Source organism: Talpa occidentalis, unplaced genomic scaffold, assembly GCF_014898055.3.
Source record: "Talpa occidentalis isolate TD23 unplaced genomic scaffold, MPIMG_talOcc4v2.1 talOcc4.8, whole genome shotgun sequence".
NCBI lineage: Eukaryota > Metazoa > Chordata > Mammalia > Eulipotyphla > Talpidae > Talpa > Talpa occidentalis.
The window spans coordinates 64,096,890-64,119,815 of NW_023605194.1; the positions used below are offsets into that span (position 1 = coordinate 64,096,890).

General features: G+C 46.1%; 1 protein-coding gene across 2 annotated transcripts in view; it reads left to right on the plus strand.

The window, feature by feature from the left end:
- Positions 1-22,926, plus strand: part of UPB1 (beta-ureidopropionase 1) — a 28,365-nt gene that overhangs the window by 3,396 nt on the left and 2,043 nt on the right. The window contains exons 2-9 of one of the 2 annotated variants that reach the window (XM_037496741.2): positions 2,718-2,889; positions 4,677-4,764; positions 10,837-10,931; positions 13,167-13,328; positions 14,965-15,134; positions 18,920-19,001; positions 19,956-19,998; positions 21,053-21,207. In XM_037496741.2, the coding sequence (XP_037352638.1) occupies positions 2,718-2,889; positions 4,677-4,764; positions 10,837-10,931; positions 13,167-13,328; positions 14,965-15,134; positions 18,920-19,001; positions 19,956-19,998; positions 21,053-21,207 (967 nt within the window). The remainder of the gene's footprint in view (positions 1-2,717; positions 2,890-4,676; positions 4,765-10,836; positions 10,932-13,166; positions 13,329-14,964; positions 15,135-18,919; positions 19,002-19,955; positions 19,999-21,052; positions 21,208-22,926) is intronic. The other variant, XM_037496742.2, reaches the window with a different exon arrangement.

The window sequence follows — 22,926 nt, forward strand, 5'->3', positions numbered from 1 at the left end:
GAACAGGGATAAAGTTTCAGGTGGTCAGTAATGTCTACTAGGATGAGGGTAACAAGGAGAAGACTGGTGGGGAGGGAGCCTGGGGGATAAGGAGCTGAGGAAGGTATGGGGGTGAGGGCTCCAGGGAAGGGGAAAGGAGAGAGAGCAAGTAAAGGAACAAGAGGGACTCTCTCCCCACTTTTATGCATTTTTATGGGAGAGACTCAAACAACTTAAGTGATGGATGTGGTAGTGTGTAGGAGGTGGAGAGATGTCCAAGCCATGCAAATCGTTAAATCAGAAAGGCAAGCAGAAGAGCAGAACTTACAGAAGGACGCCATTGTGGGTATAATGCACACACAGATAGAAAAGTACTGGCAAAATACATAAACTGTCAGTAAAAGGGTCATGTCTGAGGTTCCTGACTAGGGCTTGGACTGGGATGGACAGGGGAATTCATGTTTCAATTGATTCTCTGTTTCACTGTTTGATTTTTTTTACCCTATATGCATCTGTTTCCTTTGTAACAAAGCGCTAGTTTAATTATTTAAAACACTGATGGTAAAGCGCTGTTAGAGAGGGAAAGATAAAGTTCCAAAAGTGAGAGGTTAGAGGAGACAAGAGGTGGACTCCCTCTGGCAAGTTCTGCTTAGGGGTAGGACCTAGGAGCATGTGTTAGGGCCAGAACAGGGAGTGATAGGCTCCCCTCCTTGAATCTGGAGGTAAGACCACAAGGGGTAGGGCCTTAGTAGCAGGATGAGGGGCAGAAAGCCAATTATAGAGACCAACGAAGAGCTGCATGCATCACCCCTTCCCCCTGTGTAATTGTGACTTATTTGCTGCTGTCACCCCCCTGCCCCCCAGGCTGTGGCTGATCTGTACCTCCGCTGCATCCCTGAATCAAACCTCTGGTGCTCAAGGTTGATTGAGTTCTCCAAGATGAAGCTGGACAGAATGTGGTTAAGGACTGGCTGGATAACAGGAGGGCAGGAAAACCTTGGAGGTAGTGGTCAGACAGAAGGGATGGAGGGTGCTGAGGAGAGGTAGAGCCTGAAGGAGATTCTCTGTGAGAGTGGAGCAGCCTGAATCAGCACTCCCTCAGGCCTAGGAAAATGAGTGTTTGAAGAGGACTAGAAGTTGGGGAGTTGGAGGCAGCACTTGGCATGACAGCGAGGAGGCAGGGAGGTTTAGCATCACGCAGTCACGGGACTGACGGTGATGGAACGATAGGGAGAGAGGACAGCTGTGGGCAATGGATGGGCAGAAAGGGCTGAAACTAAGGCTATCACAAAGGTGACATGACTGGATTTACAAGCCTGAGACGAGCTCTTCTACCTGACATCTTCCTCAGGATGTGCCCGCAGCTGAGGACAGGGCCTGCCAGCACCTCTCTGAAAAGGCAGTCTAGCTCCCTGACCCATGGGCCTAAGGAGAAACTGACTCATAGAGCCCTGTCCTCCCTCTCGTGTCCAGGAAGTGACTTGTCCTGGGACTGAGCCTGCCTGGGTCAGGCGGTGCTTTCTGCCTGAGAGCGGGAGGACTGACGCTGAGGCAGTCTTGGCAAGGGGAGGCAAGGTGTGGGCACTGCTGCTATTTCTAACCTAGTAAAGAAATGGAACCCTGACTAGTTGAAAAGCAGGCTGATTGTCAGGGGCGGAACCGAACTCAGAGCTGTCAGGGCCGTCACATGAAAATCGCCTGGCAGGGGGCGGCGACAGGGGGCTTGGACTGACAGGGCTGTGATTTTTAAAGAAATGTCTTTAAGAAAGTGATTTAAAGTAGGAGAGAAATATTATTATTAGATAATGACTGTCAGGTTATTTTTTGATGTGTTCTCTGGGTATTTCGTAACCGTCTTGTCCCTAGATGGTAAGCCCTTCCTGGCCAGGGGCCGTGTCCCTTGCCCCTGCCAGTTTCACCTCAACACACGGCAGTCATCAGGAGGTGTTTACTGTTTGGCCAATGGTCACTACAGAGGGAGGTTTTTATAAATAATCCACTTGCCTTTGTTAATAAACCACAAATCAGGATAAGCACTTGGGCCTTTGTTTCAGACACCTGGGTCCTGCGGAGCGCACCCAGCACCAGGCATGGAATTGTACACCCTCCTCCCCCCGCCCCATGGGAGCAGCAGCAGGACTGGGTGGTGGGGGTCACCAGAGACTTGTATCCTTAAAGGCAGAGTGCCACGGGACTCGTGTTCATGCTAACAGTTCCTGGCCTCTCCACTCAGCTGCCTCCTAAGCCTGGTTCTCAACAGCCCCGCCCTCTTATCACAGCCTGCCCCATCCCCCAGACTCAGCAGAGCCCTCTGATCCTAGTCCGCAAACATTTTTGGGAATCCTTTCCCTCCCTTCTGTGCTGACTGCTGGGACTTTAATCCCTGCACTGATTTCAGCAACTTTAGAAAAAACACATCAGCCTCTTGACAGTTGCCCTGCTCACCTCTCCCCACCTACTCCCTCCCTGCTGAAGCCTCCTTGGTGACTGTCAGATGAAGTCCAGACTCAGTATGAGTCCCTTCTCAGGCTTGTGAGGCCTCCCTCAGCCTCAGCCCGTTGACTGAGCCCACCCTCCCAGCCTGAGCTTTGGTCCCCCAGGCCCCACAACTCTGTGTGCCTTCTTGCCAGGCACTCCCACCTCCTCTATACCCCTGATAAATGGCTGGAGAGGACTGGGGGAGTTTTGAATTCAGCAGAACTCATGTAGATTGCCTGCTCTCTTCCTTGCCCCTTTAGGAAGCTGGAGCTGCCCAGCAGGGCTTTTGAAGCTGCCTTGGAAGGGGACTTCGAGGTGCAGGGATATGCCTTTGAGGCAGCGGAGGAGCAGCTGAGGCGCCCCCGGACTGTGCGTGTGGGGCTTGTTCAGAACAGGATTCCCCTCCCTGCAGATGCCCCTGTGACAAAACAGGTGCGGCCTCTTTGGACCATAAATACAAAAATTGGCTGTGGCCCTCTCTGTGTTTTGAACATGTCCACTGTCCCTGGCTGGCCATTCACTCTGGGTCTATAGCACCTCGTGGCTCTCCTGATGCTTCTGCTTTGGCCCCTGCCCTCCAGCCTGTGTCTCTGCCTCTTTTCCTTCTGCTTCTTCTTTCTCTGCCTTCCTCTCTCATTGTTCTTTCCACCTCCCACTCCTCTGCCTCTCCTGTGATTGATCCATTGTTCCATTTCTCAGTTGTGATGGCACTCTTTTAACTGGCTCACTCTCTTTCTATGGAACTCTGCCTCTCAGTCAGAAGGCTGACCACCAGCACACACTGGTTAGGACTGTCCCTGTCAGTCCCTGTGTTCTTCTGCCTTGATCCTAAGGGCAGGAACTCTTATACCCCAACATTTGTCAACTGATGATGCCTGCAGGGTTTCAGAAATATGATAGCCATTTGTTTATTACCTTACAATTAATATACATGTGACAGCAACTGTACTTCCCTAAAGAAACATGTTGTCACTGACGCAGGTGATGTGTTGAATACATTTCTTCACAGCATTCCTCCAGCTGTGCAAACTCTCAAGGCTTTCCTGTAGAGCTTTCCTCGGAATACGGCATGGTCAAGAATTAATTCTTAGGGAAACTTCAAATACTTAAGGTCAGTTGGATTTCTGCTCAGGTTCTGTATCATCTGTTCCATTGATCCTTCCTTTACTGTTGTTGAACTAAAATATTCCTGGTTCTCAGTACCCTCTTTGTCTTTAGATTAATTGTTTGTGACTCTCTCTCCTCTTATCCCATTTTGTCAGTCATCAGGGGCACAGATGCTGCTCTCATCCCCATGGCACCTAGAAACATGCTTTGCATACTTGTCAGTGCCCAGCAACTCACCCTCGAGGCCTGGTATGTGCCGTCTGAAAGGAGAGGCATCCTTGGAAGAGCTCGTGCTCTCTGGGCTTTCAGCTTGCTTTCTGTGGTCTTTCTTTGAATACACACTTCTGAATGTCTCCTGGAAACCATGACGTGTACTGCGGACATGGAGAATATGAGGTCCATTTCCTCCTGCCCTCAAGGAGCGCATGGGGTCATGGGAATGACAGCAGAGGAATGAGCCAGCACAACGGGAATGGTGCTGCTGTGGGGGTTCCATGTAGGCTGGGAGCCCAAAGGTACCTTGATACTCAAAGCTATTCTGGAGAGTTGGCCCTCTGTGGGCAACACGTGATGTGGATGATACATCATGGAAGACTGGGTCGGGGAGGAATCTGCACAGAAGCACAGCTGGAAAAGGCAAGTCATTCTATGATAAGATACCCACAGGATGACAGAGGTGGCAGGACAAAGCATCCCAGAGTCCTTGAATGAGAATGGTAGAAAGTGGACTGTGTCCAGGTGAGGCAGGAGTTAACAATGTGGGATGGTGCCCATGTGTGGTGGGCCCACTGAGTATGACCCCTTCTTCAATAAACAGCATGTGCCTTTCCACGCATTCCTCTCAGCAATCTACTAGACAGGTGGTGTTCTCTCCATTCTCCAGGTGAGGAAACAGATCCAACAAAGCAGTGTTTAAGTCTATGTGGGACTCCAGAGCCTCTGCACCTCCCTTTTATTGCAAATTTTGGACCTAATGAGAATTTGAGTATCATAGTACCCTACCCTACTATTCTTGTAGCTGGGTGGGTGGGGGCTCCACACTGGGACGAGTTCTAACAGTGGTCTCAATCAATAGAACTATGGGTTCTTATCCTTGTGTTTTTAATTGCCAGGTCTCAGCCATTCACAGACGCATAGAGGCCATTGTAGAGGTGGCTGCAATGTGTGGAGTGAACATCATTTGTTTCCAGGAAGCATGGAGTAAGTCTTTCTTGGGGTGCTTTCTCTATTGCCTTCAAACAATAGTGTATTATTTCCATATTGCCAAGATTGTCTGCTACTTTATTTTTTAAAGATCTACTTTCTTTTCTCATCCATAGAAAGCTCTTTGTCAGCAACACCAAGAACCCAGGAACTCCCGCCCACCCTCCCTCTGCCCCAGTATATTGTCTGGTTCTGTCAGTTCTTCTTCCCAAGTTATTATGAATCCATTCATTCCTTCCTCCCAACTCCTTACCACTGCCCTGGTCCAAGGGCCCGTTTTTGCTGGGTTCTTCCTTGACTTCGCTGTTCCCGGACTATTGCACCAGCTGGTCTCTCTACCAGGAATGTTTTTCCACCCCTAGCCTTGTTAACCCTGCTCAAGCTCCAGATCTAAGCCCGGAGTCACTATCCCTATTTAAAGCTCTGCTCCTGTTATAGGTTCCTGGTACCATGTGCCTTTTCTTTATTTCATTTTTATTTTTGTCAAAACAACGTGCTCATGATTTAGAGTCTACAAATTAGTCTACTAGGCCTGCTTCCAAAAAATAGCTATCCTCTTCCCCCGAGGCAAGCATCTTCAATTCTTAGCTAGTTCTGTTGGAATTTACCTTTGTGTTGCTGCTTCCTAATTTTTCAGTTTTGCATCATCTGTTGCCTTCCTGCTATGGGTGAAGTTAAGATTAGTCCTTGCCCTCCTACTGCCTCGACACATATGTACACTTCCTGACCCATCCCCCAACTATTCTTTAACAAGCCATTTTATAAACCTTGATGTCTTTTGTTTTCCTTGGAGTTTGCTTTGTTTTCTACAAACTTTCCACAAATTCTACCCCAAGCTTTCTTCCAGGTTCCTAAATCCCCTCAAGAGGTTTAGATCCATAAAGCAGCTCATCAGTTCTATCTCTTTGAAGGAATGTGTCCCAGAACATTCTGATAGTTCTGCTCTGAATTAGCTGCACCCACTGCTGGCTGCATAGCTGTCATTTTGCCTTGTCCCTTGCCTGGCCCTTGTGTTTCTCCTACCCCGCATCCTCCTCGTTCTTGCTTTAATCCCTCATTTTGATTGAGTAGATCCCTGAGGAAGAAAATATAGGAGGTAAGCTTTCAGATTTTGCATATCTAAAATGTGTCTCCTATAACTTTCTCTGTAGTTTGGTTGGGTATAGAATTGTTGATTAGAAATTATTTTCTTTCAGAAGTTTGAACTGGTAGCTCCATTGTCTTCTGGCATTGTGTTACTGACTAATCTAAAGCCATTTTGACTTATTGTTTATGACCTGCTTACTTTTCTCTGAAAGGTTATAGGATCTTCTTTTTTTTTCCTCTAATACTTTGAAATTTCATAATGATGTGCCATCATGTGTTCTACTTTAATCCATTGATTTGGGCACTCAGTGGGTTCTACCATTTTAGAAACCTGGGTTCTTCAGTACAAGGAAATTTTCTAGTATTGTTTCATTAGTGATTTTTCTCTCCCCCCTCCCTTTTTTTTCCTCTTCTTTCTTCCTGATACCCCTATGATTAAGATATTGGAATCCTGGACTGGATACCTAATTTTTTTACATGTTTCCTCCCATTTCTTATATCTATCTTTTTGTTCATTTTCTGGTAGATTTTTATCTAATTTTTTTATTCAGCCTCTATTCAGCCTTCCATTTCTATGCTTTTAATTTTAATTTACAAGGATTCTTTTGGTCAGAAAGTTAATGTTTTACCATATCCTGTTCTTATTTTATAGCTACAATAACTTCCCTTATCTCTGAATATATTAAGTAGTGTATTTTTTCTCTCTGCATCATCTCTACTTATTCCAAATTGGTCCTTTTCTCCCCTGATTATAATTTAAGATTGAAGACTAAGCAAGTTCTGAGTTTGTTGGAGAGGCTCCTCCACTGAGCTTCATGATAGGATGACCCAATTTAACTGTTTGTTAGGTAATTCCCCCAAGGTAGTATCTTTAGGTCATTCTTTTTAGGCTGCTCAGATTCTCCAGAAAACTTTCTTCTAATCTCCTGCCAAGAAAATAAGAGGACAGGGTCCAGTACAGTGGCACTTACATAATCCCTCTGTCTTTGACACTCTACTTGCCTTCTTCTGCCCTGGTTTCCATAAAGTCAGAGACCCTCTGTTTAATTCTCACTAGAGAAGGAGCCTCCAGCCTTCTGCTAGGATAGAAGGGTGCATGTCCTAACCTCTTACAGTGGAGGGGGAGTCTGGACTTCTGCTTCTTAAACAGACTTTCAACCCATCCTTCTTATTTGTCATCCCTCTCTGCTTTCTTACCTTCCAAGCTACATGGCACCTCTGTCTCCTAAGCTTTTCATGGGAATGTTGTAGAGAGTAGGGTGCTTCCTGGCCTCCTCCACTGTTGGGGAACTCAATTTTCTCATTTCCTCTAACACATCTAATGCTCCCCTACACTCTCCAGCCTCCCGTGTTTTGTTGCTACTGCCCCTCTCTCAGTGCCCCATTCTTGTAGCTTTATACTTTTGTATAAAAGTCCCTTTACTGTCATGTTGGTAGGGCTTCAGGAAAGAGCAAGGGTATGTGTCCAATCTGCCACCTGTACCCGGAAATTCATCTTGTTTTTTGTATACTTTTGTATGTGCCACACTGTGCCATACAAGAGCTGGGGTACAGGCCAGAAGTCTCGGGGGGGGGGGGGGGGTGTGTGTGAGAGGATTCACCAGAGACAGAGTGGGAAACAGAACAGGCAGATTGACCAAAGTACACTTCTGAGGGAAGCAGTGGGTGAGTCAGGAGAGGTCTGCTGTGCCATGTGGGTTGCTCCCTGGCTGGCCAGGGGATCAAACTCATGCTGCAGAGGCTGCCAACAGCTTCACAGGTTGCTTATTAATCTCTAGTACCACCAGGGAGGCCCTGTTTGTGCCACACTTTTGATTTCTCTGTCTCTTCCATTAGACTGTAGGCTCCATGAGGCAAATGGCAGGGTGTTATTTATTTTCCCATTCCAATTCCCAGCCCTATTTTTCTACATTAAAAAAAAATAATCATGGTAAAATATGCATAGCATAGTATTTCTCACTTTAGCCATTGTTGGTGTATAATCAGTGACATTAATTACATTCAGAATTGTAAAACTATCACCACTATCTATATTTAAAACTGTTTCATCATCCCCAATGAAAACTTTAAAGTTATTTAACCACAACTCTCCCTCCTCTCTCACCCCTGATATTCTCTATTCTTTCTTTCTATGGTTTTGCCTATTCTAGGTCTGTAGAATAAGAATAAGGAAGTGCATAAGTGTACTTTCTGTCCCTTTGTTCCTAGCTTCTTTAGCTTAGCATGATGTTTGCAGGATCCATCCATGTTGTTGCATGTGTTAGAATTCCATTGCTTTTTGTGGCTGTATAATATTCCATCATAGCACACTTTAAAAATTCATTCTCCACCCCTGTCTTATTTTTAGTGTCTAGGAAAATCCCTGGTACATGGAAGACACTAAAAAATATATATTTAATGGTTTCACCAACTACTTCCCTTTGTTGGATCAGGAAAACTGTTCATCCGTGAGAACCGTGGTTCCTCTACGCAGAGCTGAACACTGTGCCCTGGAAGTTGTACAGTAATACCATGTTATAATTCAGAAGCTAAATTCAGCTTCTGAAATGACTTTCAGTTCCCAAATTATAATATCCACTCCCCACTCCACTTCTAGATTGGCAGCTTCTGAGGGCAGGGCCAAGTCTGAGTCTAGGAGTTGTGATACAATGATGTGACAACTCCATTTACCCTCTCATTAGAAAACTGTACTTGGGATTTGCAACCAACCTCCCCCAACCTCCATTCCACATCCTTCTTTTGAAGATTCATTTACATTAGAGTGCTTGTATAAACAGGAAAAGAAGTCATTAAAATGGAAATGGATAAATTTGGAGAGCTTAGCAACCTGAAATAAAATCAGAAAAGGAGACTTTATTCTCCTGGGACATTTGAATTTCTCCTAATGTTCTGAAAGCTGAGAATAAATGGTCATTAAGGGACATTTTTGTTGTCAACAATTTTTTTTTTTTGGTTGTTGTTGTCATTGGCTTCCTTAAAATAGTTCATCTGTCTTTGTAGAAAGAGAGCCTGGGGAGTCTTGAGCCAAGGCCCCTGAGGCTATTGCTGGCAGAACCTGCTGCCCACTTAGCTGCCTCTGTGGGCCTCCACCCAGCAGCCAAGATGGTGGTGATGCCATCAGTGATTTCTTCACACTGACACCATTGTAGGTCCAGACTTCCTGGAACTGGAAGGAGTTAGGAAGCTTGGTTTCTCTTCCTTCCCTTTTAAAGCAGGAAGGTCATCCCTACCTCCCAGGGGCATCAAGGGCAAGCTGCTTTTTACCAGGTCTGAATACTTGCCAGGCATGTAACCCCCATTTGGTGGAAAAAGTTGACTCCAATTATTACCCCAGGCTGGCCACACACCTCATGCTTCAACCAGTTAAATCTTCCCACAAACCCTCTCTGCAATTTGTCAGTTTGGAATAAATTGCAAAGGCTCATAGGCCAATCCCCCTGAAAGGAATGGACTTATTGAGAGAAGGAAGAGGTAAAGAGTGTTTGGAATCAGTCCAAACAAGGAATTCAGTACTCCAAATCAGGAAGTAAAAGACAAACATCCACTAGAATTTGGGCAAAGGCTGCAAACACAAGTGCCTGGAAGACAAACCCAGAAAGGCCAGTAATCATGTGGCAAGGCGCTTCACCTCACTGGGGAGAAAGCAAGCACATATTTAATCATGGTGAGATACCAGTTCACAAGAACCAGTTTGGCAGGTGTTAAAAAGTGCAAGTGTCACAGCTCTGCCAAGAATGGCTGTAGAGCAGTGGAATGCCTGCCCAAAGGCCCCTGATGGCCACCCCTAGCACATCTTCCTTCCCCGCAGAGGATTTGACCCTGTTGTATGTAGTGTTCTTTGAACTATTACTAAACATATATGTACCTGTTGTTTTAGGGGGAATAAGGGGAAATAGACAAAAATTATTTTAATGACAGTTCCTACTAAGTTAGCTCTCTGGTAGCATCTCATCTAAGATCATAGGAATGAATGCATGTATCCTTGGCAAGTGCTCAGCCCACCTAGTGGTTCCCAAACCTTTGTGGGGTCATTAAGTGAATGGCTTTTCTTGTTCCTGAAGAAGTGAGTGCTCTTCCCATAGTGACATGGCAAGGGTCCCAGCACCATATTCTAGTATTTTCCCCGAGGAGTTTTAGTTCTGCTCTTGCCAACCTGCAGACTGACCAGCAGCTCAGGATCTACTGGTCAGAAACAGTTTTTGGCTGTGACTTTTGCAAAATGTTAAAATACACACACACACACACACACACACAGAGTACTAAATATATATATAACACAGAATTTAACAATTTTAATCATTTTAAGCATACATTTCTCTGGCATTAAGTACATTCACGTTATTGTGCAGCCATTGCCACATCCATCTCCAGAACTTTCTCAACTTCCTAAATGAAATTCTGTCCCTTTTAAACAAGAATTTCCCATTACCCCTCCCCTGCAGCCCCTGGCAACCACCATTCTACTTTTTGTCTCTATGAATTTGACTGCTCTTGGCACCTCATTTAAGTGGAATCATACAGCTTTTATCCTTTTGTGACTGACTTATATCACTTAGCATACTGTCCTTAAGTTTCACTCATGTTATAGTATGTGTCAGAATTTCCTTTTTATGATTGGGTAATATTCCATTGCGTGCCTACACCACATTTTGTTTCATCCACTCATGGACACTTGGGTTTCTCCCATCTTTAGGCTATTGTAAATAATGCTGCTATGAACATGGGTGTGCAAATATATGTTCAAGTCCCTGGTGCAGCTGTCTTTAAGAATATAGGACAGGCCTTTGACCCAGCCCCTTATTTTACCATGAAGTTCAGAAGGGTAGAGTATGCCTGTGTCCAGATCCAGTGAGTGAGTAGAATCCAGGTTGAGGCATTCAGGCCGTATTCTTTAGTGGAGATCCTCCACCACTGGGAGGGCTAAGGAGCCCCCTCAGAAGTCATGAGTGCTCGATGTGATTCTGACCTTTCTCCTCTTCACAGCTATGCCCTTTGCTTTCTGTACAAGAGAGAAGCTTCCGTGGACGGAATTTGCTGAGTCAGCAGAGGTCGGTCCCACCACTAGATTCTGTCAGAAGGTAGGACATTAACTACTGTTCTGGCAACAGCTGCCGGGTATGGCCCTTCGTGGAAAATGACCCATTTGGGGCTTGTTTTGCCATATTAGAATAGATAAAACTGTTTGCTACCCTTTTTAGTGTACTTTCACTTAAAATCATATTTTCAGAGCCGGAAGGGTCCTTAGTGACTTGTCCGGGTGAGGGAGCTACAACCCAGGGAGGGGGTGCCCGAGAATGACTCCCACAGAAGGTGCTGTGCCAGGGGCAGCACACTGGCAGAACAAGTACTCAGGGACCAGGTCCTTATCCAGAATTCTGCCTACTCTATTAACTGCTTGCCTGAGTTACGTAAGCTGTGCATGAGCTGTCTCATCAACGTAGAAACTGCTTTTCATTTGTCTTTATTAAAACTTCATAATACATGTTGTATGATCCCATTTATATGAAATGTCCAAAATAGGCAAATACGTAGAGGCAGAAAGCAGATTATTGGTTGCCAGGGGCTGGTGTGGAAAAGGGAAGGGGAATGGCTGCTAATGGGTATGGGATTTGCATTTAGGGTGATGGAAATTTTCTGAAATTAGATTGTGATGGTTACACAGCTCTGTGAATGTACTGAAAACCACTGAATAGCATAATTTAAAAATGAATTTTATAAATAAAATGAATCTTATGCTCTGATTACATCTTAATAAAGCTATAATCAAAAAGATCCATAAGAAGTGATGAATGGTAACATCCTTATTCCCACTTCTAACAAAAGAACTACTTTCATTTCTCCATCTCTCATTTCAGACATTAGATATATTTTTAGGGGGTTTCTGCCATGATCATGGTGATTCCATCAATCCTAAGCTGTGATTCTCAAGCTATCAGGTTGTTGATTCTGTGCTGTGGAAAGAAGGGGACTAGTTAGGAGGTGATTGCAGATGGCACCCCTGGGCCAGAACCAGAGGAAGAGAAAAGGAGGGTGGGAATGAAAACTGGTGGCAGGGCACTGCCCAGTGCACCTTTTCCTCTCCTGTCATTAAAATCAGTGATAATCATGGGCTAGTGAGAGCTGAAGACATGACCAGCTGGGCTGCCCATGCTGACAACCATCAGGTACTTGTGTTTCTATTTGAGACAAAAGGAATTAGGTATCAAGAAGCGTTTTTCCCCTTTCTTTTTCTTTTGTATAGATAAGAAGTAAAATGACTTTTTTCTCTTTTTGTTGTGATTAAAAAAACATAACTTAAAATTCATCATCTTAACCATTTGTAAGTGTACCGTTTAGTAGTGTTATATATATTCACACTGGTTTGAAACAGATCTCTAGAGCTGTTCCATATTGTAAGTTTGAAGCTCTGTACGCATTTAACAACTACATTCCAACCCCAGGTACTGGAAACCAAAGTTCTACTTTCGGTTTCTATGCATTTGAACACTTCAGATAACCTCACATAAGTAGTTTCATACAGTATTTATCTTTTGTGATTGACTAATTTCACTGAGCATAATGTCCTCAAGGTTCATCCATGTCAAGGATGACATCTTGTGTGACAAGATTTCCTTCCTTTTTAAGGTTGAAAAATATCCCATTATATGGAGAGACCACATTTTATTTTTCCATCCATCCATCAATGGTCATTTGGGTTGTTTTCATCTTTTGGCTACTGTGGATAGTGCTGCTGTGGACAGGGGTGTGCAAATATCTCTTTGAAATTCTACTTTTGCTTCTTTGGGATGCATGCCCTGAATTGGATCCTATGATTGTTTCTATTTTTAACTTTTTCAGGAATTGCCACACTATTTCCACAGCAGCTGTACCATTTTACATTCCCAGCAATAGTGTACCAGATCAATGATTATTCTTATTTAGCTGAGCTTGGACATTAGGATAGCAGGGGCATTTGGTCTTCAAAAAAACACATGCAAGTTATGAACCACAGAGGCCCTTCTGCCTTGCAAGTTTGTTAGAGTCCAGAGAGAAGATCCTATGTCTGAGAGAGGGATAGGGATGTGTGGATTTTCCCCACTGTGTACCAGGCACTGGAACTGTAATAACAAACTCCATTCCCTCAGTTTTTGTATGATAATTAAGCGCTACAAAATCTGGGGGGTGGGGCAGAGGGTGAGGAATAAAACCAAAAAATACATGCAAGTGAAAGCTCTGAACCAAGTCTAGTTATTGGGTAGGATCATTGAATTCTTCAATGAAAACTCCAGCAGTTGATTTGAAAGTAGGACTTGATATTTTTATCATTTTTCCAGTTGGCAAAGAAGCATAACATGGTGGTGGTATCGCCTATCCTGGAACGAGATGAAGAACATGGGGACATTTTGTGGAATACGGCTGTCGTGATCTCCAACTCTGGAGCCGTCCTGGGAAAGACCAGGAAAAACCATATCCCCAGAGTGGGTGATTTCAATGAGGTAAGCTGCCCCTCAGATGACCAGCCCAGCTCTTCTGCATGCAAATCTCTGTGGGCCTTTCGGTAGGGAGGCTCTGTCGGACCATGTCATCTCAGTAGTGCTGGGACACAGTAGGGCTGCACTGCTCAGGGGGCCTCCGGACAGTGCCTTGTGTCATAGGGGCAGATGGGATGCAGGTGGGACTCCCAGGTGAGTCATTTTTCACATGGTGTTTTTCTTTAATATCACCTGTATGGGCTTTCTGAAATTCTTTTTTTTTTTAAATAATCAGTATAGAAATCAAAACCAAAATAAACAGCACACACACACACATGAAATAATTCCTGCAGTCCCTCAGACTTTAAGTTCACTCACCACAGCCTAGTCCTTGTTTGAGGTCCAGAGTCCTTCCCCATAGCTCAAGAGGGGTCTTAGCCATGTCCACCTGCTGGGTGACAGTGGGGAAAGTGCATGTTGGTACACTTGTATGTTAGATGGGGCTTCATGCCTATGATCAGAGCATGTCAGGGGTGCTTTCTGAATGGTTAATTGAAGGGAGTAATCATCTGAAGGAAGGAAGTGAACTCCACCCAATACCTAAGATGTGAAATCTGAACTTGATATGCAGTAACTACAGTTGTTCAGGATGTGGTGTCCCTAGTCTCTCACCTCCCTTCTCACTTGTACTGGTCCCGGCCATTCTCAGACTGGTCAGGGAGACAAGAAAGGGTCTGCAGAGCTAGCTGAGATTCCTGGGAAGAAAGAAGAACCCTGTGTTTCTCAGAAACAGTTGGAGTAGGGGGTGGAAAGATAGGCCCCTTACCTGTTTACCCTGGGGTTAATCTTTAGCTCCCTGCAGATAGTGAAGGGCTTGTCTCAACATACCAGGATCCGTTCCAATGTCCACCATATGCACATCCTGGTTGCTGCCTGCTCCTGGCAGATTTAGAATTAATGGGAGAAGGCAAAATACTTGGGAAAAGATCAGTTTAGGGCCCTCTTACCATTCTCACTGCCATCCCTGAAAATGTTCCAGAGCCAGCACCTTGAGGGGAAGGCAGAGAGGCAAGGACGACAGGACTGGGTCCCACCTGCCTGCTCGGCACTCCCCAGGGGCATCCTTAGCATCCTGCCCAGGAAGTCTGTGGAGAAGAACATGTCAGGGTAGGAGTTCTTCAGCTGGGCAGGTCGTAGTCCCCTCAGTCTACATTCTCTTCCCTGAGCAGGGCGAGGGTTGCCATTAGAGCAGCTCGTTGGCATGTGTGTTTGGTGAGGCTGTTGACCAATTCATATCAACGTTGACCAAACCATAGCTTTCAGTTGTACCGTGATTGAAGCCTAACTGATTTATCCTTAAAATATGTGGGAAGTGAGTTTGGGAATTTTATTTTTGTTGACATGTCATGAAAGAAATTGTGGATAAGTGTTTAAACCACAGTGATTTCCCCTTGGTTTGATTTGCTGATATTGTGTCTCGGTTTTTTGTTTGTTCTCTTTGTTTTTGTCTTTGAGTGTATCAAAATTTTGGAACTTAAAACTAGTCATACCTGGGAGCGTGGCTTGGACTACTGACAGTATTTCATCTTTTCTGTCAAGTCTAAGACAAGGGAAATTTTACGCCTCAGGAGGCTTCAATGCATGGCTCTTTGTTTTTCAGTCAACTTACTACATGGAGGGGAACCTGGGCCACCCTGTGTTCCAGACTCAATTTGGGAAGATTGCAGTGAACATTTGCTACGGGCGGCACCACCCTCTCAACTGGCTGATGTATAGCATCAACGGGGCTGAGATCATCTTCAACCCCTCAGCCACCATTGGCGCTCTCAGGTAGCTCAGCAGGCAGGAGCTAGGAGCTGTCATCTTAGACCTGAGGCTGGGCTGGGGGCTTGGAGACAGGTTTGTGAACTGCAGCAGGCAGGTGCCACCACCAGATTCCCACATACCTGAGTCCTGGGGTTGCATGTTGTGTATTTAGCCAACTTTTCCCTGAAGAGAAGTACTCGAAGTGACAGTTACAATTCCCCTAAAGAGCTGCTCTACTATAAAGTATCAACCTTTGCCATGATTCTGAACACACTGATGATAACAACCTCCCAACCCCTCGGCACCCCAATTGTCAGGATTCAAAAAAGCTCAGCTTATAAAGTGGCCAGCAAATAGTAGGTGCCTGGCCCAGAGAACTTCCCTCCCAGTCCCAGCTGCTGTGTGCTCCTGGGAAGAGCATGGGGAGCAGGGCTTGAATTCCAGGGCCTACCAACATCTGGGGCACAGAGGCAGACATTTAGATAAGAGAAGGAACAAAGGAGGGAGTTGGGGCTTAGAAGGTCCTTAAGAGATCGAGTAGCTCTGCAACTTATCCTTAACCAGAAGAATGCTCTGTTCTTGTAACACCTAATATGCATTCAAGTGTTAGTCTAATCCTGAAACAGATAAAGCTTCTGATCAAGGTGGTGGGATGGGCCAGGCAGCACCAGCTCTCCTGGGAGGACCCTCTTTTAATTATAGCAACAAGCTGAGACGACCCAGCAGGACTGCACATCCGCTCGCTGCTTCTTCCCCAAAGGCTGAGCATTTGGGTGATTTCCAGTTTTGTATCATCACGAGAGCCAGAGCTCTAGGCACGTATGTGCAAATATCTTTCTCCCCAACTCACTTCCTCCAGGGCAGGATTCCTAGATCAGGAGGTGCTTACTTTCACTCTCTGTTGTCCTGGCCGTGTAGGCAGGGCAGGGCTAGTGTCCCAGTCACTCTCTGCGGGGGGTGGGGGGGGGGCTGCTGGGGAAGTTCTGCTGGACACTTTTGAGTTCCCTGCTGGTCCACATCTCTTGTCCTTGCTCTTGATTCAATTTTAGTCAAATTTCTTCTAAATGTAAGAATGTCATGTTTACTTCAACTTTTTTTTTTTTAAAGCACGGTGTCCCCTTCTCAGGAGTGGTATCCCCTCAGCATTCTGATTTGCAGAGCACATCCCTTACCACAGTAGAATGCAAACTCTTTGCTACCTTGTGTCTGCCAAAGGTCTTTGTGTCCAGGGGAAAAATCATGTCTTGGCTCTCTCCTCGGGCTCTCCTAAGGGCATCGTGGCAGCTAGATCTCCTGGCAGCGTCCTCTGGCAGTGGTAAAGTAGGGAGGTTACTGGTTATGCAGCTACCAGCCCACCTCCCAGAGCAGCCCCCTCTTGCTTCATCTCCCCACAGGAACCTGCTGAGCATCTGGGCCTGAACTGGCTATTAAGCCAAGGCAGGCAAAACTGCAGCCTCAGACTCAGCTGGCCACCTCCCTGACCCCACTTCCTCAGGCTTTTATTAGACCCAATTAAGCAAACAGAAGCACCCTGATGTAATATACACACAACTGCTTATGTCCTCAGCAGCCTATTAGGCTTATTAAAAATTATTGATTTTCCTTCCTCAGCCAACAATCATCCAACTTGTGCCTTTCAAGGGTGTGGCGAGGCTGGCAGTTAAAACAATACTGCTTTTCTTTCAGAAAGCAGTATTTTTCATGAGCACTTAAAACATTCACCCTCTGGCCAGACCATTATACTCCTAGAACTTAAGCTTGAGGAAGTGTCAAAAAGAGAAGGCTATATCTGTGAAAATGTTTCTGGCAGCATTATGTACAAGAGAAAAACTGAAAATGAGAGAAATGTCAGGGTTAGGTAAATTTCAGCCTGTGTTTTCCCTGGGTTAGGAATATGATGTAGCATCATGACAAAATCCTATAAGCAAAATAAATAAATAAATAGTTTCCAGGCTGTGGTCAGAGCTCTGCAAAATTTTTTTTACTAAGACTGTTCATGGGGTGTGGCAAAATTACAATGGATGGTTTTTTAGTATGGTGGGATTCAGGATGCACTTCTTAATATGATTAGTTGTTAGTGGAGTTGATGGTGAGTATTCCTTTATCCAAGGCTGGGCTAGTCCCTACTACCTACACAGGTGTCGGACCACAGCTTCCAGAATCTCCATCCCTTTTCTGGCAACTCCCACCCCCATATTAGATACATGCACCCACATATGCACTGTGGGGTGACACTGTGTTCTCACCCATTTTGGAATCTCATAAACACACAATAGAATCAAAGTGCTTTTTGATGAACTGAGTCAGCTTGACAAGTCATGCAGCCTGAGTGGTTTCAGATTTCTACCCCATATATGCATTTATCGGAAAGTTGTTGTCCAATCCCCTTTTCACATTTCACCTTCCCGTTGTGATTATTTTTAGGGGCTTGTGTACACCACACTGGGAATAGGACAGATGTCCCCAGGCCCCCAGCAGGCTCTCCTTGACTCTTGCACTCTCACGAACCTCTGGATTCCTTTCCCTTGCTTGTTTTGAGAGCACAAGTTTTATTGCCAGCTGTGGATTTGAGTCCTACGCAGCACACCCTCCCTAGAGAATTGCAAGAAAGATGTTTTATGGCACTCGCCCTGCAACTGTCTATTTAATTCTTGAAAATGTCAATTACGGGCGTGTTTCTGTAAAAATCCTTTCTTAAAAGTTTTGTCAGCTTGGCTTAGCAGCTGGGGTGGAGGGAAGCAGCAAAATGAGTCCCCTCAATCAAGCCTGTGATTTTTTTTTTTTCCAGACTCGTGAATCCTCCTGAGAATTAGGCTTGTGACAAGCACCCACCCCCTCCACCTACTCCCTGGTTTAAACCAGGTGCATGCTGACAGGAAGGAAGATTCCAGGACATTTTGCTCCCAGTCACTCAGTGTTTCTAAGTGGGCATTATGCCTGTCAATCCAGAATCTTAATGATGTTGTTCCTTAGACAAGAGATAGTTAGTGACAAGAAAACCCACTGAATTCCATGGCACAATTTAGTTGGTGGGCTGGAAAAGGACAGAGTCTCCAATTGGGGTGAGATCCCCCCCCCACATCCTCCCTTTCGTAGTGCTGGACTGAGAAAGGCTCATTGTTCAGCTTTGCCTGAGGGGTGCCCCCTTCCTAGACCAGTGAGAGGACCAAGGATCCTCTGTAGAGACTCAAGATTCAGAAGAGGAAAATAGGAAGGGGCTGGGGAACCAGGACAAGCTCAGGAGAGGTGACCACTGCAGAGGAATCTGTTTTCCCCCAATATCTAAATTCCTTTCAGGCTTATTTTCTTTACACAACCTGAACCTCACCTTATGAAAACGGTTTTGTCAAGGCAACACAGCAGAGTAGCAATGGGGCAGGCAGTGCCTCCGCCGGGCCACGAGCAAGCCTCCAACCCTCGGCTCCCTCCTGCCTTTTACCTGGTAAGGCTCTGCTTACCAAGCCAGGCAGAGGGAAGGAGGTGAGTATGGAGCTCCTGCCACGCAGGCCCCCTCTAGAAGCTTCAACAGAATGTTAATTCATTCTTCGCAATCTCCCTTGAGGAAGTTTCAGAAAAGGAAACTTGAGTCTCAGCAAGGATCTGATCCAGTACTGTTATGTCTGCAGCAGGCCTCCCCAATAGTCTGCTTGGGTTTTAGCATGAACAGGTTGAGGGGTTGGGGTTACCTCTGGACATGAGTCTCCTTGACCACCCCCAGTGACGGCCTGAGAAGGCTGTAGCTGGGTGAAGCCTCCACGGAGTTTGGCTGCAGAATCAGCAACCAGGTTCCTCCCCTTCCTCTCTCACAGCGAGTCCCTGTGGCCTATTGAAGCCAGAAACGCAGCCATTGCCAATCACTGCTTCACCTGTGCCATCAACCGCGTGGGGGAGGTAAGTCCCAGCAATCCCGCCAGTTCTTTGGCTTGGTCACCAGGAGTGCTGGGGAAGAGAAAGACAGATAAGCTGCTGCCAGACCTGCCTGCAGAGAGGGGGCTGGCCCCTTAGACCAGTAGTGGCCAGAGGGGAAATCTTTGGGAGGGACTTGGTATCCCTCCTCTCCTTACTCTCTCTGCATGCCTCGAAGTTGCAGAAAGGGAGAAACTGGCTTGGCCTGTTGCTTTTGAAGATATCACTATGTCCTTCCTCTGTTTCTGTTTTCAGCTGAAACCATGTTGAATAGCTCTCACGCTGTTACTACCAAGTATCCAGTTTCTTATTTCTCCCACTTCTCCCTATGGATCCCATGCACTGAACACATCTGACCACCACATACCATGTGTTTATTATGTAATAATCCTCTTCCCCATACTTATTAAGGAGATATCAAACTCTAATAGGAGCATCTCATCAGTCTGAGATAGCCTAATTTCTGGCAACATAAAGAGACTCAGTGTTTTAGTTAGCCTGTGTAACTCCATTTCAGCTTGATGTGTGCTTTTCATGAAGCTTTGGGGAAAACATTGAAAATTGTGTGGACACCCCCTCACCTCCTTCACAGATCTGGGGCTGGGACTTAATTCCTCTGGCAGGCACACCTTAGCCTTCCACAGCCCTCAGAACCACTCCATGCCCAAAGTCCATGCCCAGTAGATAATAAACTCCCCAGCAGCAGTCTGGGTCTTTACCTTGCTTGTCAAGATTCCCTGCTGGTCTGGTCACCTGCATTTGCTCATTGCTGGGTGCCCAGCAGGGACGTTTAATAAGTACTTGCTGATAGCCCATTGGTACAGGCCTCTGTATTGCTTAACTATTAGTATTTCTTACTAAGCCACCTCAGCCTAACTTTGTCATGAGCAGAGTGGTAGTGCCACCTATAGGTGTATCTTACCTTGTTTTATTTCACAGGAGCTCTTCCCAAATGAGTTTACCTCTGGAGATGGGAACAAAGGTACGTTCCATGAATTTTTGTAGTGTTGCACCTGAGGAGAGTCCTCACCACTCCCATCTCCATCAGCCTCCTCCAGGCGGGGGCTGCCCCATGTACCATTGGGGTTGACTTCTCTCTGCTTTGTTGTCCACAGTGTGGGAGCCTGACTATGGCCGAACCATGGACAGGCAGTCCTGGGCTTGTGGCCACCTCGTTCCCTGATGGGGATGGAACAGGGATTGGATTGCATTCCACCCTTCCCTGGGGACCTGTGTGAAGATGGGCTGAGAAGACATGGGAGAGTCCTTTGTGTGCTCCCTGAAAGAGGGGGCTGCTTCATCCACCCTGCAGACCTCCCTCACTCCCTCCCTCCTTTCCTTTGTCCTTGTCTACCTCCATGCAGCTATTTAAAGAAAGCCAGACACCAGCATAGATTACCTCGGGTTCCTAGAATCCACAGCTTGTTTTCATGTGATGGCAGGTACTGCCTCACCCCTGCTATGAGTTCCCCACTGCTGGTCCCACTCTCTGGTCCAGAATGTGGGAGAGAGGGACAAGGAGATTTCTGAATGAGCTCAGGGTACCTGCTTCATCCAAGCCCCCGCTTGGCCCAGCACTGCACTCACCTGCTCCTTGTACACCTTTGGGGTGGCTTCTCAAGTTAGCCCCACTTTCCAAGAGGGGCAGAAGGGTGAAAGTGATAAGCTGGAAAGGCTAGAGAGGACAGAACCCCCCAATTCACTGTGTGGGGCCACCCCAAGAAGCAGGTCACACAGGAAGCCCCCCAGGAGCCATGTGACTCTTGGGCTGTGAGTAACTGATGTCGGGAGCAAAGAGCCAAAACACCTGTAGAGGGGTGACCTGTAGAAATATCTGCAGGGCCCGAGGCAAGGACTGTGAAGATGACTTGCAGCAATTTGCTGGGCCTTCAGCCTGAAGAGAGACACAAATCCTTGGGGCTTCAGCATTGGGCAGATGCTGGGGAGAATGGCATGGACCTTTTGTTCGGGGTGTCCCTCAAGATTCCTGGCTCTGTCTTCACAAGCTGATGGTGCTTTCCTTTGCTCCTCCAAAGCTCACCAAGACTTCGGCTACTTTTACGGCTCAAGCTATGTAGCAGCTCCTGACAGCAGCCGCACTCCTGGGCTCCCCCGCAATAGGGACGGGCTGCTCGTTGCAGAACTCAACCTCAACCTCTGCCGACAGATGAATGACATCTGGAACTTCAAGGTGGGCCTGAGTCCTCTGCTGTTGCCCTGTTCCTCCACAGGCTCCCTTCCCTACACCCCGGACTGGAACCACCTCTGTTGCTTTGCCCTCTAGCCAGCCCATTCATGTGCAGCTCTGAGCTGAGATGAGCAGAGGTCCAGGTCTGTGCCTCTCTCAGGCTTCAACCTTCCCAGCCAGGATGGAGCCTCCGGGCAAATGCTGCCCAGACAGCTGGTCTCACTTCTCATCTGATTTAGATGCAGAGTGCCTTCTACCAAATTAATCTCAATTTCATTTGTCCAGAGAATAGAATAGATTGACTTTTCTAATTCTTTTTGCCTTTCCAGGCATTTACACTTATCACAAGATAAATTCGCATGTTTGGTTCTGCCTGTGGCCAGACCCCACTGTCTAGGCCTTGATGAGGAGGGGAAATAGAATTGCTGAATGGAATCTAGGCCTACCTCTGCCATGACCTTGCTCCCTAACCTCAAGCAAGTCCTCCCTGCCCCAGTCCTTAGTACCATTGACCCTTGAACAACGTGGGGCTTGGGGCACCGAACCCTTCCACACACATTCCTGCAGGTGAAAAATCCACATAGAAGTTGGTGTTGTTTTGTTTTGTTTTGTTTTTTTCATTTTTACTGAAGAGAGGAACTGCTCACACTGTGATCAGTTTCACACAGCTTTTTAAGTGGATGAGGTGATACTGAGTTCACCACAAGAGCAGCAGGAGGTGGTACAAAGTCATGCATGACAGTGGCCACAAAGTCATGCACAGTATGCATGAGTTTATTTTACACAGTTATGATTTAATACTGCAGCTATACATTTGTATGCTTCTCTCAACTGTGAAAAGCGCCATGAATGGTCTGTGTGTGCACAAATTTTGATAAATTTTGACTTTATAACAATTTGTATATATTTTATGGTAGTAAATGATAACTACTGTCTACATATATTTTATGCACTCATCACATATCTTTTCTTTATTTTTTTTTATATTCCTAGGCTATATGGTTCATCTGTGGGTTTTTTCAAGTTGTCAGAAATCTTAAAAAATATTTCCAATTATTGAAAAAAAATCCGAATGGACCCACACAGTTGAAACCCATGTTGCTCAAAGGACTACTGTACTCCCACTTATAAAACAAGAGACTTACCTTGAAGGCCGCAAGTGGCCTTTGAGCCTTACTACCTGTGACACCAGGGTTCATGAGAGGAGTGTGTGTCCACCCTCCTGGAATGGGGTGGTGGCAGCCATGGCCTGGTTTTCTCCTGAATATGGCATCTCATCATGGATGCAGACAGTTTGCTGTGTTAGTGTTGGGCAGTATTTCCTCAAATTTAGCACCCAATTTTAAGTAAATCATATATGCAAATGAATGTCACATTGTCGAGACTGAGTGACTCTGCCCACATGTCTGGGAGGAACCAGATCCAGCCAGAGATGCAGTCCAGGCCCGGCTTCCTCATTTACCTGAGGGTCCTTGGGCATGTACCCTGAGTCTCAGCCTACCTCTGCTTCTCCTAGGAAGCTCAGATTAATGCAAAGTTCTGTGCAAATTAGAAGTAGAAACCAAGAAACAGAATAGTTTCCCATTAGAAACTTTTAAAAAGTAGAAACCTTCCCAGTCTGTGCTGCGTAATCTGCATGAGTCCTAGTGAAATCTGGGCAGAAGGAAGAGGGTTGGGGGGATGGGGAAGAATACTGGAGTCTAAGTACCCAGTGAGGTGGGC